The following is a 19,752-nucleotide window of genomic DNA, read 5'->3' as shown; positions in this document are numbered from 1 at the left end:
TACTTTTGTCCCAAAAGTGATAATAATAATAAACTTATTCACTCTATAGCAGTTAAACAATATCAGACTGAAGAGACTGTCCAACTGCCTCTTCCCAAAGGGGAATGTTCTCCCTTCTAACACTATGAAAATGAGTGGATCAGTGAAGGTGTAATAGATTGTTCTTTATTTTCAAAGAATTGGCAGCTGAATCATACACCCCATTTCCATAGATTAGATCGACCTACTTTGGATCGACCTAACTCCCTGGGGGTTCGCGCTGAATAGCTGTCAGCCGGGCGGACACGAAAGTTAATTGCCCCTTACGGCTTGTAGTGGGCGGGGACGGACACTTAAGGGGGATTATCTGACGGTAGTCTGGTGAGACTCCCCGCGGTGATAGATCGATCTAAAGTTGTGGGAATAGACCCATAGTTTTGATTATCATTGAGAGCATTCACATTGAGAAGAGCCGAGGTCTAGCAAGGCTGAGACCTAAATATGGCAGACCTACGTGAAAGTAAGGCCATGTAATCCTTTAATTGTCTCTCAATGGATGACAGTGAATGTCACTGAGAGACAGTTAAAGGATTACAGGGCCTTCCTTTCATGTATGTCTGCCATATTTAGGTCTCGGCCTTGCTAGACCTCGGCTCTTCTCGATGTGAATGCTCTCATTGTAAATGCTGTACCATACTTACAGTCAAATGTGTTCAGTATAACTGAAAGAATATATTTTGAATTATTTGTGACAAGACTGAACACAGTGTGAGCTTGGAAAAAAACAATAAAGATATATTAAATGTTACAAGAGAAAAACATCTTCTGTAACAATATTAACATTCATTAACACCTTTAAAACACTGTAAAAATACCCCTTCTCAATTCTGACAATTCTCAGATCAAATTTTTTTAAAACTAAGCTTTGCATATTGATGATCATCAGTGCTTTGATCTAACAGTTTCATGAATATGTATTATTAACTGTATTTGGAGAGTATACAAGATTTGTTATTCAAATATTATTTGAGACTGTAATATTAAATATTAATCATTAAATTTGACAGATGATGCACAGATTAACACAGGACGTGGAAAGTATGATTGCTATATGTAAACAGAAATTTTCCAGGTCTCTGTTAGTAAGAAGTATAAAAAAATCACAAGTTTATAGAACAAAAATATATGCTTCAGTACCATAGGTACATGTTTTCCTGGATTCTGTTTAACAAAGGCACTTTAGCTCAAAAACTAGTCTAAACTTTTAGATAAAAAACTAAGTCTTCTTTGATGCAAAGTAAATCAGTTTTAGTCCAACAAAATGAATTATTGCACTTGTTTTAGTAGTTTTAAAACAGGAAATACACCTTCCATGTTAAAGTGAATGCTTCTGTACTGTATTTAAATGGACCACTGTTGATTTCTCTTGAACTGAAACACACCAAAATTTTGGCTTAAAATTTTAGATCAGTTTTTGGGGGCTAATGTTTTTTTATGAAATAGGTCCTATAGGTCTAACAATGTCAGGCTAGAGTGAAAATAGAACTTCCAACAATGAAAGGAAAATCTAAATTTCATCCTTTGGAGGTGATGCAGCAACTGTTACCCTGGTTACGAAGAAGCGTGATTGATGGAGATTCTGAATTCCAGCCTGCACTGGCCAGTTAGGGATAGACCATGGCAGAAAGGAAGTGTCATGCATTATGAGCAAAATGCAATTTAACCGAGGATTGAGATTTTAGAATGCCTACAGGTGCTTTGGGGTGTAAAAAATCAACTTTTTCGAAAGACAGTTAATCCAAGAGTTTGATACATGTTCAGCATTTTGTTCTGTGCAGCTCTGTCTAAACTGACGAATATGGAACGCCAAAATGGAGGAAGCCTGAGATTTTTATGACATATGCACTAGTTTTAACAATTGAAGTCCCACTCAGTTTGTTTATGTTATTTTTCTAGTTTGCTAGCAGATGTTTGATTAAAATTCCCCACAAATTACCTATTGCAATTTCAGTTTATAGTCTTATATATTGAGCCTAGTTTATGAAGTTAGGAGCCATCTGGTCATAACATACCTCAAGGTGCTTATGCCTCACAAGGATCAAATAACATGGAAGATCACAGGAAATGATATATTGTCTACAAAATGAAATGAAATTTATGTTATCATTATTGTGTTTGAATATGATAATTTTATTGTTGTTGTTTATGTATTTTTTAAAGTAACTGAAGTCCTTATTTGTGCAGTGTTCCATTTCAAAAGGGATTTTAAAAAGATCAATATTTCTGTTGGAAAAAAAAAACAAACTAAATTTGGACTGGCCTATTAATACTGTCCTGATAGCTGGTTGCAGATAATACTAGAAGAGTCGCATTTTATGCTGTTCTCACTTGTATGACTCATCTGTTACAGAGTTGCTTAAAGCTTGGTCAACATATTCCTCAGTAGATTCTAGGAACAACGCATGTCCCAAGTAGTCTACAAGGTTCATGCTTTCTTTCCAATTGCTTTTTCTTCCAATTTTATTGATTTGACATGAAAAATATGGATAGAACAATGAACTTACAAGAATAGTCCTAGTTGTTACTGACTGATTGCTTGTTCTCCCGCTGTGGTCCCATTTTGATAAAAAGCAATTGTCACCCCTTGACTGTATGAAAAACTAATACTAACTCATACTAATGTAGAACATATCAATTATACTCTTTAAATGGGCCAAACAGTTATTTTCCAATTTATAATGTCCATGCTGTTTTGCTTGGATCTAAGTTCCATGATGCCAAACCTTTATTTTGATTGCCATGGACAAGCACAGGGAATACCATGGCATTATAATCATTCATAATACCTGTTCAGCTTGGAAAATTCCTGTGCAGGTTTGGTGGTGTGGAAAAAGGCCGCAAACTTTAGCCTGAACTATTCTGTTGACTTGGTTTACAAGGCTTCATAGGGTGGAATACAAAACGATCAGAAAATTTAAAAAGATTACATAGAGGAGAAACGGTTGAAAAAAGATGGTGGCTTCTCCTTATTAACTAGCTGGTAGCTCTGTATGGCAACCTTCTCCCTATTACTAGTATTTTGTAGGTGGAGAAGCAATGCCAGACTGCATATATGTTATTCTTGCTGGGCTGATTACAATTAGTACTAATTTTGCAAGTTAGGGTGTGGTCAGCTTTTAACTGTCCAAAAGTGGTTTTTATTTGTCCTCACTTCTGGAAACAAGGTGCTTGATTGCAATCCTTTATGCAAACCCTCTGTTACTGTATCAAAGGGTTATCTTATTGACCTTTTAAATTGGGATTGGAGGAGTGATGGTGGCGGTGGAATGATTGCATGAGGGAGAAGGGGGACTTCGGAGGGGGGGGGGCATTTATTTTCTGATGTTTAGACTACCTGAGTTTACCTGGTATGAAGCAGGTTCCTGTACAGCTTGTATGAATCTGTTGTGAGTATATGGATGATCTGAGAGAGATCACCAAGTAGTGTCCTTAATGTGTTATACATTCTTGTCTGACCTCTGATCTTTGACCTTTCCTGCTCAGTCTTGAACAGGGGAGTTTGCTGTGAGGTTTGTGTATAGATAGCTAGCTATGTGTGTACAGCTCTAGGAATGTAAGTTCTATGATATAGCTCAGGACATGGAATGCTGTTATAGCCAAGCACCTGTTCGCCCAAGAACAGGTAGATTACTGCCATTACTGAGGTGATCATTTACAGAAACCATGAAATTTGTTTTGGTTCTACAATGTGTGTGTGTGTGTGTGTGTGTTTGTGTGTGTGTCACTGTGTATGTGTGTGTGAGTGTATGTATATGTGAGCATTGCTCCATATATTTTTTCTCTCTACTGTACGTATGTATTTTTGTTTGTGTGTACCTGTACTGTACAGGTTGCAATATGTTTGTATTAAGACATGTTATCTATAGAGACATTGGCCAAATTTTCTTTGAAGAATATTCCATCATAGCATCTCTCACAGAAGACCTCTGTAATGTTCAATGTCTTTTGAATCTTATGGGTCAGTTTCAGTTCACCGTGGAAAGTTCTATTAACCTTCTCATCACTGAATCCTTCAAATCTTCCTTCTCTCTGCCGCTAATTGGTTTCCATCAATCATCCATGGATGTTGTGAGCATTCTTTACAGTTGTATTTCCGGATTTCATGGGGTAACTGTACAGAATTATGGAGGGGTAAGTCTTAAATGCTGTAGAATAAAAGTACGTATAGTGAATTGAGTATGTGTTCTCCGAGATCACAGAAGGCTAATATAAATGAGATTACCAAGTAAGCTTGGTCTTTTTCAGGGTTCATGTTGAACAATTATGTAGTAAATTTGGAAAAAGACGACTGGTCTGAATATCACATTACGTCAACAAAATTATAGATATAAGACCTATCCTTTGTATATGATTATAATGAAACCACCCAATAATATTACTCTGGAGACATTTCACAGATAGAGTTAGGATTCAGTGACACATTTTATTGGATCATTCAGTGCATTTATATTCTCTAGGAGGCATGGGCAGTTTCCTGGGATGAGCAGTTTTCAAGCCCAGTGATCTTGTGAAATTGCTTTCCAGTTGATTTTGTGCAATGATATTTCAGAGCCATCAAACTTTTACTCCATTTGAGCATGTAAACAATTCACGGATGAGAGAGGCTATGGATGTTGTATTTGTGAAATGTTAAATATCGACAATAAGCAAATGAACAGCATTGGCCATTAAGGTGGTGGTGGTGGTGGTGATGGGTTAGGGGGTACAATGGGCTTCACGGCACTCTATCACCACCACTAAGCTTCAAGGTACCCCCTGCTGTAACCCACCCACCCCACCTAAAAAGTCAAAAACCCAGCAGATTTTCTTCTCTGTGTCTTATATTTTTTAATACTTGGAGAATTAAGGAAGACAATTTCTTTTACCCTTGTACCCCCAAGTTTCTGGAATTCACCAGTGAAAAGGTTTTGGTACACTTTTTTTAGTTCTATGCAGTCAGTAGAAGTATTGTTCTTTGGACACTTGACATGGATTCCTTTATGATTCTATTAAAATAACAATCTATATAATTTGGGGCAAATTTGAATCCAGGCTTTTTCCAGGCATTTGAAACACGACATTAGAAACTTCCTCAATTATGGCATGAAGGTGAAGGGGGTTACTGAGAATTTTAACTGATCGCCTGACCCTAAAATAGGCTATCCAAATGGCGAAAAAGACATCCAAATGACGACTGGATGGATCACTGGCTATAAATAAACCCCATGTTTTGAATGACTTTGCTACAGAACCAGAGTACAGGAAGAAGAATAAAGATGTATGATCTCCTCATTAGATTCAGCAATATTTATGCTTCTTTGCATACCTATTGTGAATCATGATCATAATGAAGAGAATCCAAGATGAAAGTCTACTTTATTCATCTGGAAAACGAGTTATTTTGGTGTTATATTTATGTCCCCCCCCCCCTTCTCTCTCTTTCTCACACACACACACACACACACACACACACACATCTCTAAAAAACTGCATGTCCTAAGCGCTTGTATTTTCAGGATTTTTTAAAAGGTTCTTTGTACATCTCTGCATGTGGAAAATACTGTAATTTTATAGAAAAAGCAACCGCTGTCTGTGGTATTGATTTGTTGTGATTCAGTGTTAATCATGGGGATATGCCTTAAGTGAGTTTTTTTTTTCTTCTATACCAGAAAAATGAAAAAGTTGGTTTTTTTTAATGGTTTATGATATTGGCAGTCAGTTTGTAATATTTTATTTAACTTCATGAATATCATTTTGTTTGAAAGTTGTAAATGTTGTCATTTAAGTTATGTAACTTTGCTAATGGTTTACTCAAACAGAATATTGCCAGTGTTAAACGAGCTGTGTTCAGTCGATAACAACTTCAATTATTGAAATCATGCTGACAAAGCAGTGTGTATAGATGGTTGGTCAAAAAAACAAAAGAGATTGTGAACAATGAAAAAGTTTACTTTGTAAGAGGGGCCATACATTTTGTTGAGGTGACAATTTCCAATTTTTTAAAAGAATTTGTAAACTTAAAACTTTGTCTTAAGTAGATGTTATTGAAATTGTTTCATCAACTTCATTCGTTAAATGTGTAAAATGTATGTATGCCATCTTGGATTTATAGGGTTTTTATTTTTTATTCATTATTATTTTTTATAACAGGTTAACTCTTGCACAGGTCAGACCCTGTGTACATATTTAAATAATATTTTATCTATAGATGAATTTAGAACATTTCTGAATACCTAGTCATGAACACAGCCTTGCTGTAATTTAGAATTGTGTGGGCTTGAACAAAGGTAATCAGAGTGGCTTATTTTTGGCTTAATGTGATCAAACCATTGCTTTACCCGCACAATGGATGTTCAATCCCATTATCTGATGGTCCTTTCCAATAATGGAATGGGTATTTATAATATGACCTTGTAGCTGTATTGGGTAATTTGATTGTGTTTCAGTTTAAAATGGCATGGGTATTGAATGTTTCCCACCCCTTTTATCTGATGCAGTTTATGTTGAACATGACTCATTGTCATTAAGGACATGTAAACCACTATCCAAATAGATAAATCTTGGCTTTAATTAATAATTTATTCTTCAAAAAGTGTTGAATTAACAAGCGTTTTCAACAGTCAGATTTCATTAGTTGGGTAAATGTTTCAATTAACCAAATTTGTGTTAAAGATTGTAAAATGAAATGAAATAAAAAGAAATGAATTTTGGAAAGTGGAAGATGAGGGTTGTCCTCTTGCTCTTTTCCATCACATCTCTTCAGAATATAAACCACTTCAGATTATTTAATATTTGAACATGGGCCATTTCTAAATCATTTGCTTCCCTTGGTCAAAACAGTGTTTCCTGTTTACGACCAAGTATCACAGGATGACTCTCACTTTCACATATTATAGTGAACAAAAGCCTCCTTCCTACTGATTCAATATATTGTAAACTATAAAAGAGATTATAATTTAAATGACAATTTGAATAATTTTCAGAATGATTTTATTTAGTTTATACATAATTATTAGAAAAAAAGGATAATTGACATCCATAATTTTAGAATACACATAAAATATAGAAAATAGTGTCCTCATTGCCCTGAATCATTTATAGTCAAAAGAAAAAATTATTTTGTGTGTCAATTTTCCACAATTTTTCTTCTTTTTATAAGTCCACGAAAACATTTTGAATAAGATAATAATGATCAGATTGCAACCCTTATAAATGAAATTTATACATGTTACTTTTAATATTAAACCCATGCTTTTCATAGCTAAACTAACATTTATTATCATTCTCTCCTCTATTGTATTTAAACTATGGCTGCAAAAAATGGGGGGGGGGGGGATTAACATATAAAAAGATAGCGGTTATTAATGCAGTTATTAATGTTATTTTTGATAGAGTTTCAGAAAAGAGATCAGATTTTAAAGGTCAGGTTGATCTTACTTTTTTGAAAGCAGTTAAAACTCATTGTAGAAGAGCTTTGGGCTTTAATATACTGCAGTCAGGTAATATCTTTTACATTATCTTATGAGAATGATTTATCCGCCCATCTGAATTGCCATGTAGACTTTTTGGGTGATGTAAAGTGATAATAACATGGACTGTGAATGTTGTTGTGGTGAGTATGTTTTTATAAGATCTCTCACTTTAAATCAGCACTTCCATGTTTGTATGGCTGGAGAAGAGGAATGTCTCGGTGCTGATAGTGAATGATATTGGAAATCTTATTTTTGATAAAAGGTTGTGGTTTCTCTCTTTGGTTGGATGCTCCTGTTGATTTGTTCAAAATGTCAGTGACTGTGTAGGTCAGCAGATTAATGACTCCACCTTGATGGTTTGTACATTTTACCCAGAGATCATTGGCACTTATGCAGAAGCAGTGTTGAACCAGCTCAGGGCTGGTTGAAGACAGTTCTAAGGCAGGCCTTATAAATGGATTAGGTGTTTACTAACACTACGGTAGATCTTTTAGCACTAACACCCATATTAACCACATAACCCACAAATTAACCATCACTTCCAGAGCAGATCGATGACTGTTAGTGCTAGGTATCGCTTTGTGGTGCTAAATAATTGTACAGTGTGTTGGTTAATATGTGGGTTTTGTGGTTAATATGGGCTCACTTGTCTCACTATTGGCCCAATTTATGATACCTATAGCCAAGGAGGTTGTTTTTAACCCAGAAGGATTGCTAAGCCAACTATCGGAAGTAAAAAGTTTTTTTTTTGCACTGTATAGGAATGGGGAAGTGAATTTTATAGAATCCTAGGGCCTGATTCAGAAAAGAACTTTAGACCAAATGTTGGTCTTAACTTTTAGACCATTCACAACAGCGGGCTAACTAGTCTGCAGATCAAATATGGCTGGCACACTTGAATGCTTGTTGTGAAATCGCAGAAATCTGCAGAAAAGCTATTCAGTGTCTATTAGGAGATGAGATGGCTAGCTTTTAAGTGAGTCACCATATTTGATCTGCAAACTAGTTATTGCTGTTGTGAATGCGACCTTAGTATTCTTTGACTGAAGATTCCACCTGTTTTGTACAACAAAAGAAAGTGCTTTTGTTTTAGGCTAATTAAAATACTGCATACTTCTCTTGAATGAAATGTTTTGGTCCTAAGGGCCCCTTTACACTGGACGGCGTCCTTTCTGCGTCCAGCAGTACGGCCCCATTTGAGAGTTAAAAAATTATAATACTTTACGTGCCGACAACTGGCCGATCATTGAGCATTCATTCTGATACAAAATCAATGCTCATGCCTCCTTATTAAGACCACAGCGATGCCAAATTTCATGGTCGCAGAAAGAACGCCGTCCAGTGTAAAGGGGGTATAAGGAGGATTAATATATTATAAAGGCCTACATTTTGCAAAATATGAAAAAAATTTGTCTGATTATTGTTGCAGGGAATGTCTTCCTAGAAAGTAATGCAAAAGTGATACCTAAAACACGATGAATTCACACTGTTGTGCAATACACTGTAATTGGATAGAACTTAAGAGAAAAAATATTATTGGATGACTTCTGTCAGCTTGTATTTGTTGCTGCAAGGCACTCGCTATTCTGCCATTATTTCGTACACACTCTTCTCGAAATCTTGTTTGGTGATTCCCATAAAACCTCTCGTTGTGCTGATCCCCATAATTCAGGGATTTTATGGCAGAAACTGTAAACCACAATGGTTTAAACATTGGGAAGATAACATGTAAGTGGAGATTGCATGAGCTACCAGGGTGAACTATTCAAATTTTCTCTTAATAAGATATTATGAATGACTTCATGATCAAACCTACCGTGAAATGTTAGCTATCATCCAGGCAGAAATTGATTCTTTATCTCATTTAATTACAAAATTTATGTTTTGCATTAGACAATAGATAACAGGGCAAGTAACTTAGGTATTTAGGGCCCTTTGACATCCCTTCAAGCAGCAAAAATTTTTGCTTAATGACTGATTTAAAGTCCCCTTTGATCCCCAGTATGAAGTTTGTTGAAATATTGCCTTTGGCTTTGGAAATAACATTCTGCAGTTCAATTGCTAGGTTACTTAGATGTGAAGATATGATGTAGTGTCATGCTTTTATACCAATATAACATCAAATAAGATACCAATCCAAGGACACATGCATCTGCCAAGTAAAAAGGGTAATAAATTATTTTTAAAATATTAGGAGAGTAGGATTCATTTGAAACTGTAATCACTTCCCTTCCTGTTGAATATAATTATCCGTCTGTTATTTATCCTGAACAAATCTCATCAATTGACATGGTGTACAGAAGCCTGTTTTACAAAAAGTGTAAAACCAGTTATTGTAACCTTCAAAGCCGGTTAAGTTGTGTTTCACAAAAAAATCTGTAAGGCCACATTTCATTTTTTTCAATCATTGAAATTGTGGTTTTCTGGACAATGATTTCTACTCTCATTAATGACGGTTTTCACTGTAGTGCTTTGAATGAAAAACACAGACTAAGCACTGAGTTTACAATCTTCCAAGTACATGTATTGCCCATTTTATGATTTCACCTCTGGTGTTGGGTAAGGATAGGGATGGCCCCAGGGAGGAGAAAATAGGGATTACGTGGGCTCCCAGAGGTGAGCTTAACGTAATCAAATTCAGAGAAACTAACTATGAATGTGATTTTAGAATCACACCTGTTCAGGTCTGAATACACCCATGTGTGCTCCACCTTTAGGCTGTTCTCGGGTCACTGATGTGTTTAGGCTACAAAGCAGTGGCAGACAATTGATCTAAATGCCACAGCAAAAAACCATGGGTGGGTACCTTGGGTTACTTGAGATTCTCTTTTATGTTCTCACCACAATATACCTTTTATAGTTTCCCTTTTTTAACAAAGCAGCAGTTCACTTGTTTTTGCTAATTTTTGGGGAATAATCTGAGATAGCATCAGGTACATATTGTTTCCATGCTATTTTGTCTTCTTTCCCTACATTCTACAGCAACTGATACCTCAAAGAATAGCACATAACATCAAAGCTCAGAGCCATAGGGCCCCATTAAGTCTTTCCTTGTTATTTTGGCGTTTGTTGATATTGGGAACAAATGCAATGACACATTGTTATGTATGCAAAAGTGCTTGTAAATCGGTATGCAAATTGCTAACTGGTACACAGAGATGCCCTATCCGGACTGTCCCCATTTTTAGTGAAAACACAGTCAAAACTGTTGCACACACCTGTACTCACACTTCGTAAAATGGCGGACAGGGAGCAGGTTCGCGGGACCAACTTTACCACGTTATTTCCACTTAACCTCTGATTCCAGGTTTTGGGGTTAGTCTTCAGGTGTGTATTTTCACAAATCCAGTGATATATTGTCTAAAATCTAAACAGATATTGTTTTGCGATTACAGGTTATGTTTTTTAGTTAATAAAGTGTCTAATGATAACGAAAAACACGGCCGTCACTCGTACACTTTAAGTCTTGTGACAAATTTGCAGGAAATGATATTAAAGGCAAATCAGCCAGTGCAGTGTGACATCACATAAAAGCTGGCAGAATTTATTTTTAGATGTTTTTCTGGTAGAAAATTTAGTAGAATTACAGTTTTTTGTACAACAATACATATTCACTTTATTTTTGGATGTTACTTTTAAATTTATTGGTTTCTAATACGTTATGCCAAGCACATAGAGTTTCACTCTTATTGCTAAAAGGTTAGCTCAACCTCACTTGGGTTCTTGCACATTTTGTGGCCTTGTTTGACAAGAAACGGTGCCGACAGCCTCATTTTATTTCCCATTGCAATTATCTATTATTTTCCAATTGATCTACATTTGCAAACTTTCCCAAAACTTTCAGGGGACAAAAGATCAAGTGTTAAAAAGCTTTGTAGCCTTACAGTGCAGAAATGATATCTTTAACCAGTCAGGTGTTTGTCCCAATTTAACAACTTGAGAAATAATTAAGGCTACCTGTTGGGGGCAATTAATGTCTTCACCTGGTTTGTTGTCAAAATAATTGTGTAAGGGCTGTCATAATTAGATTACAGGTTATTACTGATAGAACATAGCACAGTTGAACAAGGTATAGATGTTAATGTGAACCCTTTTTGTGTTTCACAGAGATTGTTATCAAATAGTTCAGGAATAGAAATAAAATAAAGATTTAAAATGCATTGACTACAACATCTCAATGACAATATAGATAAATTATGAATTTATTAACAGTTTTATTTTGACAGACACATTTTCTCGGAGGGCATTTATTTGTTTTAATACCAGGAAAATGCATTTAATACCAAACAAAAACATTGTTCCTTGAAAAGGAAAAAGGGAAAAAGTGTTGCGTGTTGGATAAAGGATTATCATGTCAAATTGCCTGTAGTTCACTGCAGTCCTATGACAGGTAATGCAATACTTTAGTCACAGAGCAAGAATACAGATGTGAACTGAACAAAATTGGAGCCTTTTATTGATGACAACGAAGGTTTATGGTACATTGCCTTGACTACTTTGAAGCATCTCTGATTTACCTGAAATTCCCTTTGCAACGTTGGAAAAAGCTTCATTTCCCTTTTTGGCTTAGTATGTGGCAGTTTTAAACAAAATTACTGCAGTTTAGGTGTGAATGACTATTTTTTTTGCAAAAAGACATGTTTGTTCGGATGTGTAAATTTGCTTTATGTGTCTAAACACGGATTGTTATGACACTATATTAATGTGGACATAAAAAAATTTTATCGTGTAAAATTAATATGAACTTGATGGAGATGGAGTTTTAGATATTCAAGGGCAACAGAGAATGGCTCGTTGCACAGATTGTATAACAGAATTAGAAAAAAAAAGGTTTCAAATCAGATTAGGGACTCTTCCTCAGAGAGATGCTGTCAGCCACTTAACTTGATGAATTACTAGATGGCCGTACAAAGGGTCAAGATTTAATCATCAATATATGCGATAGAGAGGAGGAGGGAAGATGGCTTTCTACCAGGTTACAGAGAATAGCAGAGAAAGTATACTGGGAACACTCTAGCATGAATTTTGGTTGAGCAAAATTTGCTTTTCCATTCAGTCAAATCCATGGTAAACCATTGTAATTTAGTATTTGGGTAAGAAATTTCATGTATTTCCTTTGAAAAGAATTTATAGCCATTGTTAAAATATTTCTAGTCAGAGCCCATTTTTAACTTAAATATTTGACACAAAGGTATGCAATTTGAAAGTGTTGAGAAAGCATGGATTTTATCATCTTATATGAAATTTTATTATGTTAATAGATAATAATAATAATTACTATTGCAGTTGTACATTCATACCAGGGGTGTCTCTTGAGTAGCTGTTGTCTGAATTAACTTGTGATGGAATATTTTAATATTTTAGATTTTTTCCATCTGCGGACAAGTTGTGTGATGCTTGACAGTCTCAACACTTCAGTTTTTTTAAAGTAAGAAAAGAAGTGAAGTGACATTGATATCTCAAAGTAAGCAGTTAATTTGTGATCTTTTATTATTCAGAAATTGTAAAACGATGTTTAGTTTGCCCCTCAGTGCTCTGTGGTTTGTGAAGATCCAGGTAATGTATACTGAGCTATTTTGATGGGAGTGTTAAGATCTGCAAGTAGCTGTTTGAAAGAGTAAAGTAATGTTAATCTAGTAAAGTAGATTTGCAAAGATTTGCCGAGTGACATTAACAATTTGATAAGAAAAATCATTCCTATTGGCGTTCTGGTTTAACATTGATTAGGATTCTGTTCTTGGTGTTGATATTAGGATAGGCTCAGCCAGGTTGGGATTTACACTTTTAATTTTCCGTCAGTTTACCCAGCCTCAGCACATGCCCTATCTGACAGCTCTCTGTTTAACAAGCATTATTTGCTCCATGGAGCAATTTTCTCACTGATCACTGGAAGTATTTATCCTTGTTACTCCACTAGTCAACAATTTTAGTGACCTAGTCTGACAGGACATCTGACACATCACAAAGGAATAAAAGTTCCGTCAATTTTGCAGGATCTGTGGTTGAAAGGAGAGAAACGTTGAAAATTAGCTGTATTTATCTGGTGTACATGCATAGGATCGCATTGCTGCCACTCAGACAGCTTGAAAGTGGATGCCCCGTGAACTCGTGGTTGAATTTGAACTCAAAAATCTATAAGTTGACAGCATTGCTGATAGATTGTTGATTCAAAGAGTATGTATGACAGCATATTGTCTATGTCACTGGCATTGAAAATCATTCGTAAATATTTCAAACAGTTTTGCTTTTGAAGAAAGCATTTTTTCAGAATTCATGTATGGAGCTGCTTCTTTAAAAAATACTTTTTGTGGCAAAATGTGTAAATGATGGAATGGCAACCATGATAAAAAGATGGAATATGTGGTAAGCAACAACAAAAATGACGAATAAACACAAGTTTCAATTTGAAGAAAAATATTAGCAAATTTAGATGATACTTCTGAAATTGAGCAAGTTTTTAAGCTGTCAAGTAATTTGACATGTTCTGATATACTGGTATATATCTCAAGCCCCTAAGCCCAGGCTTATTGGAATATAAAGGTACTAGTAGAAATGGTTTGACTCCAAGTAGCTAAGGAGAAGATGTTATTTCTGTGACAATTTTAAAGGCATTGGGTGGCATAAGCTAACTGATATATTTGTGAAAATTGGAACAGAGAGGTCTAAGATAAGTGGTTTGTACTGTGGCTTATCTCAGTGACTGCTGTATTTGAGATAAAGTATTTTTAGTGATAGTCAGTGTAGGCATGGTGGTAAATATCAAGGATTTTACGTATTGTATATTATGTAAGAGAAAAAGAGAACAGGTACAGTAGCCAGAAGTGTGAACGAGATATGGCAAACCTGGATTTATATCAGAACGAAAAAGTCCCTGAATAAGGCCCATGTTAATTTGTGTATTCACTTCAAAGGAAAGAGATATGAAAAAGCAATTACTTTGTCAGTTTTCTGCCGGTTTGCCTCATCTGTGCTCCCTGTGTTGAGACTAGGTGCAAAATACACTGGTTTGCATGTGTGAAGACAGATAACTTCATCTTGCAAAAAAAAAAAAAAATGTTCTGATCATCAGTTGTCTTTTGTGATCATTATATCAGGCTTGATATGGTTCTGTTCATTATTAGTATTGATACACACTCATGTTTTATGTATGTGGATGTAGCTTAAAAGTATACAGGCATAAATAAGTAAACTTATATATTTGAAGCTTTGTACCTGATGCTACCATAGACAGTCAGAAGTACACAGAAAAATCAGATGGAGCTTAAACAACATATCACATTAGTTTTGATGAGGTGTGTGTGCATGTATACAGCCATACAAACATTCAGAATTTTTGTTTTGTAAATAGACCTACCATGTTGAGGTAAAGTACAGTCTGACTACTGTTCTGTTCTTGCCACTCAGATCACTGCAAGAACATGCACAAACCTAATTAATTCAGTATCTGGAGGAGACAAAACAACTCTGTGTGAAGCAGTATGGGGAGGGGGGTGGATACCATGGATATACTGTTAGTACACATGCTTGCCTTCATCTGTGGAGGCTAAGCTGAGAGCAGAAGAATTAAAATATTGCAGGTGTTAAATATATCACCAGTTGGCTTATTATATTTTTTAATTGGAGGGGGCATGGTGAGGTACTATGCATAAAGGATAATCCACATATTCTGCTGGTTTTCAGATATTGAAAGCCCAAGTGATTTACAAGTAGTATCATCTAATGGAAGGGCATTGATGTTTCAGCAGCTATAGTTTCAACCCATTGAGATAGAGATATACGGTAAAGTGCCATGAATTTCGAACGGCTCTTGAATTTCGAACGATCTTAAAATCGGCCGTCTGGAGTTTTTTCTGGACCATGAATTTCGGCCAGTGAGCAATTTTGCGTGATCTTGATTTCGTGAATTTCGTACACCTTAAAATCGGCCACCAGGCTATTCTCGTGCTTATAAAGATCTAACAGTCGGCAATGTTGCCCTAGCGTACCTTTACCTGAGTACTACGTGTGCGGCCCAAGGTGCAAGATAACGATCAGTACAGTTAGTTTAGGACGCTAAACAACATCGTCATATCTATTCATTCAGATAACAGGAGAATCTATTAAGAGTTGTACTGTCGGGCTGTTGTTTCTTTACCGCAGTATTCGGTGTGAGATAGCGATTGGTAGTTTTGCTGAGGCGCACAATAGCATTGTTAACAGTAGAGACTTCAGTAACAGAACAAAAGAGCAATATTAAGAGCTGCAATAATGATAACCATTATTGCTTTCTTGTCTCGCTCAGATCGTTCACGATCTCCCGCTGACGATCTTCCGGTAATGAAGTCCCTTGAAATGTACAAATGAAATGAAAAATATTTTTAAAAATTATAAATTCCAATGGGGACGGATGGAGGGTTAAAAACATTCGAGAACGATCTCCGGCTGACGATCTTCCGCAAACGAAAGCCACTGAACGAGTATGAGCTTTCTCGTTTCACTCGGATTGCGACGCTGACGATACGAAAATTGCGTTCTCGTCTCGCCCTTTGGCTTACGAAGTCTCTTTAACAAATATGAAAATTGCCTCCTGGTCTCTCTCGGATTGCGAACGATCTCTCGCTGAAATTGTGAAATTTTCCTTTTTGTCAATCAGCTTTGTCAGTTGCCGTGCGTATGAAGGTCCGGAAGGTGTCCCCTTTCACAAATTGGCCTGTAGTTTGCTTAGTGTTTTGTACCGCATGAAGGTCACTCTTGTCACTGCTGCATACGGCGTGGAATGTGTATCTTAAAGTTCATAGAAACATTTTATTGTGTTTTGTAAGCTTTATGAAGTAGTTTCGTCGTGACTGAATATCAGCGTACACTACAAAGTAGTACCATTCATCTGTGACGCATCATAAAAGCTAGGTACGCCAAATTACTCTAAGAAAATTTCTTACAACGTCCACGGCTGTCCCGACAAGCCAAGACGTCATTAAAAAAAGTCGCAAGCCGTCTAGCCGTCTTTGAAAATATAGGCCGTCCGGTGATGTCAGCGGCCGTCCAAATGACGGCTGGACGGTTCGCTGGGAAAAGCCTTGCTCATAAGGGTATGTTTATTTAACTAGGGGCTTACTGACATCACCCAGCTTACATGCGGGTGCATGCCTCCCAAAATTATATTAAAGGATAAAATTGTAATATATCTAAGTTTAATTGTTTGTAAATTTTGTAAAAATTGCCCATACCACCCCGTTAGTTTGGAGGGTTATGCTGGATCAAGTCCGTGTCAAAATTCTTTGAAACTTTGCAGGAAAAATCAATCTTCCTTTGTTTCTCTGGCTCCTTGTTTAACCCGATGATCAGATTTATCTAGTGCCCCCAGGTCTGCTGGAGCAGCTCTTTGAAAATAACACACAGGTAGATTTTTATCTGAGATAAATATCGCGTTCGATACACTCAAGACAAAAGCTACCTGTGAGCTGAAGGGCACTTTACCCTCTAATTAATAGGTAAAGCAAGTTCCAGCTAGATGGACGATTAAGATCGGACTTCAGATGGTAACTAGTATTGTTTACCTCAGTTCTGTGAAAGCAAACGAGAAGGGTGTCAGAACAATGGTGCATATATAAATTATACAGAGAATTTGTACATTCAGGTGACATTAACTTATAATCGAAGGGGATTTTCGATAATATTCCTTGAAAAGTACACTAGATTTATAGAGAATAATATCATGGTTGGCCAAGAAATTATATACACACAGTGTATCCGTGCGTATGCCTGGTTACGCCCCTGTCGCAAACCAGCAAACCATATCCTGCTGATTACATGAAAATTGCCTTCTAGCATGGACAAAAAGTCCAAGCTTCTATGCTTGCTCGGATCGCTGACGATCTCTTGCTGACGAATATAGTAACGAAGTCCCTTGAACTAGTGTGGAAATTGGCTTATTGTCGCGCTCAGATTGCTCACTATCTCCCATTGACGATCTTCCAGTCCCTTGAACGAATATAAAAACTGGCTTTTCGGTTTACTCTAGATTACCTATCTCTCGCGTTTGTTTGAAGATGGTTTCAATGACAAAACGTACACGCTTTTCAAATGCGTACATTGACGCAACTATGCGCCAGGAAATTAGTTGCAGTTGCTGCTGCTGGTTAAGATTGGGTTGCCTAAGCAAAAAAAAAAACGGCCCTGCCCCCCCCCCCCAAACCTAGTATATTTCATCGCAGACAACAATCAGCGGTCATCTTGGTCGCAGCGCACGACGGAGAGAGAACGTAATACACAGTTCGGTTGCCGTGGCGAAGGCTACCTGTGCGCCGCACATACCGATCTGCGGTCGTAGTGGCCTCCCCGCACGGAGGAGAGGCCGTAGTGCCGTGGCCGGCTTCTGCAGGGAAGGCTACGTATGCGTCGGAGACACCGACCCGCGAACGGCGAGATGAGGACGCATTCGCGCGTAAAGCTCCGCCCGACTTTAACGGTAAAGGCAACGAACCTGGTCGCGGAAAACACTTATCGCAGATGAAGGCTACCTGCACGTGCGCCATAGACACTGATCGGCTGTCGTCTCGGTTTCAGTGCACGGAAAGAAGTAACGGTAACACTAAGCTTCTGATAAAGGTTATCTGGCCGTGGCAGACGCTAATCGTCGGCCGTCTCTCCCTCCGTCTACTCCCGTTCTGAGCACCAGGATCGTTTTTGAAAAACGACACTTGTTTCTGGTTGCCAGAATCGCTTTTGAAAAACGACACTACTGATAACGATACTGTTTTGCGGCCCTAGACAACATTACCGCTCTATCTATGGGCCATACACAGTGATCGGGTGAAAGTACGTGTATACCTTTGGTCGCAATTACCGACACTCACACATCATACATTATGGTAACTCTAAATAGATCGTCGGGAGAAGATAACAGAAGGCCTAGCGACGAACAGACAACTTCCGGTCAAAATTAACAGAATTCCATGAAATTCGAACTTTCGGAAGTTCTGAGCATCTCCATTTCATGAATTTCGGCCAGAACGATCTTTTCCCAAATTTAATTATTTTTTACTGTTCGAAATTCATGGCACATTACCGTATATTCATGAGTATTTAAAGAGCTCTACATTTTTGTGGGGAAAAAGAATAAATAAATTACCAATTGTGTTAACGTGAACAAGAAATGTGTAGAAAAACCATTGCTCTTGCATTTAGAAACACAAAAATAGATTTCAGGCTTAATGGAATGCTGTCTCTTTTCAGCTACAGAACAATGGTAATCCAGAATGGCCAAGCAGTATGACTTCTCGTGGCAGAGACCAGTCCCCGAGATCCTGCTGAAAGGGGGGATACTAGACAGGTGGGATGAGGTAAGACAATAATGATAATAAAATGGAGCACAAGGCTCAAGGAAGAGGGGTGAGATCCTGCTGAAAGGGTGATACAAGACGGGTAGGATGAGGTAAGATGATGACAGTACGTTGGAGCACAGGTAAGATGATGACAGTACGTTGGAGCACAGGTAAGATGATGACAGTATGTTGGAGCACAGGTAAGATGATGACAGTATGTTGGAGCACAGGTAAGATGATGACAGTATGTTGGAGCACAGGTAAGATGATGACAGTACGTTGGAGCACAGGTAAGATGATGACAGTATGTTGGAGCACAGGTAAGATGATGACAGTATGTTGGAGCACAGGTAAGATGATGACAGTACGTTGGAGCACAGGTAAGATGATGACAGTATGTTGGAGCACAGGTAAGATGATGGCAGTACGTTGGAGCACAGGTAAGATGATGACAGTACTTTGGAGCACTCGACAGATGGGATGCAGGTGATTATACATGCTCATTTCAAACATCTCACTTATTACCATATTATATTTATCTTAACATTCATCATTTTAGGGGTCTCATAGAAGCATACTTTCTGATAGATACCCAGCTGTCTTTTTTCATAACTTTTAAATTACTGTTAGGGATGTTATGAAGAAAATTAATCTTGAGAAATATAAAGTAATGAAACAGTTTTCTTCAAATTTAATGAGCAATTACCATGAGTTAGTTCTGAAAGATGGCACTGGGCAGATGGGATAAAGTAAGTTGGAGAAGATGGTATTACAAAGGTGGGATATGGCATTGTAGTAAAAGGTAGAGTATAAAAGGTAGTGAAAGGTAGATACGGTAAAGTGCCATGAATTTCGAACGGCTCTTAAATTTCGAACGATCTTAAAATCGGCCGTCTGGAGTTTTTTCTGGACCATGAATTTCGGCCAGTCAGCAATTTTGCGCGATCTTGATTTCGTGA

General features: G+C 37.2%; 1 protein-coding gene across 12 annotated transcripts in view; it reads left to right on the top strand.

Moving 5' to 3' along the window:
- Nucleotides 1–19,752, top strand: part of LOC106161296 (1-phosphatidylinositol 4,5-bisphosphate phosphodiesterase beta-4) — a 74,048-nt gene that overhangs the window by 7,192 nt on the left and 47,104 nt on the right. For 9 of the 12 annotated variants that reach the window (XM_087003637.1, XM_087003632.1, XM_087003640.1 and 6 more), the window contains exon 2: nucleotides 18,705–18,811. In XM_087003637.1, the coding sequence (XP_086859763.1) occupies nucleotides 18,728–18,811 (84 nt within the window). In that variant the 5' untranslated portion in view covers nucleotides 18,705–18,727. Of the gene's footprint in view, nucleotides 1–3,507; nucleotides 3,684–13,645; nucleotides 13,665–13,834; nucleotides 13,854–18,704; nucleotides 18,812–19,752 lie in introns of those variants that run through there. The other 3 variants (XM_087003633.1, XM_087003634.1, XM_087003635.1) reach the window with 3 other exon arrangements.

This window comes from Lingula anatina, chromosome 2 (genome assembly GCF_051362555.1).
Source record: "Lingula anatina isolate TDL-2025a chromosome 2, LinAna3.0, whole genome shotgun sequence".
In the NCBI taxonomy this organism is placed as follows: Eukaryota; Metazoa; Brachiopoda; class Lingulata; order Lingulida; family Lingulidae; genus Lingula; species Lingula anatina.
The sequence above is the reverse complement of the archived record's forward strand: the minus strand, read 5'-3'. Positions and strand labels throughout refer to the sequence as shown.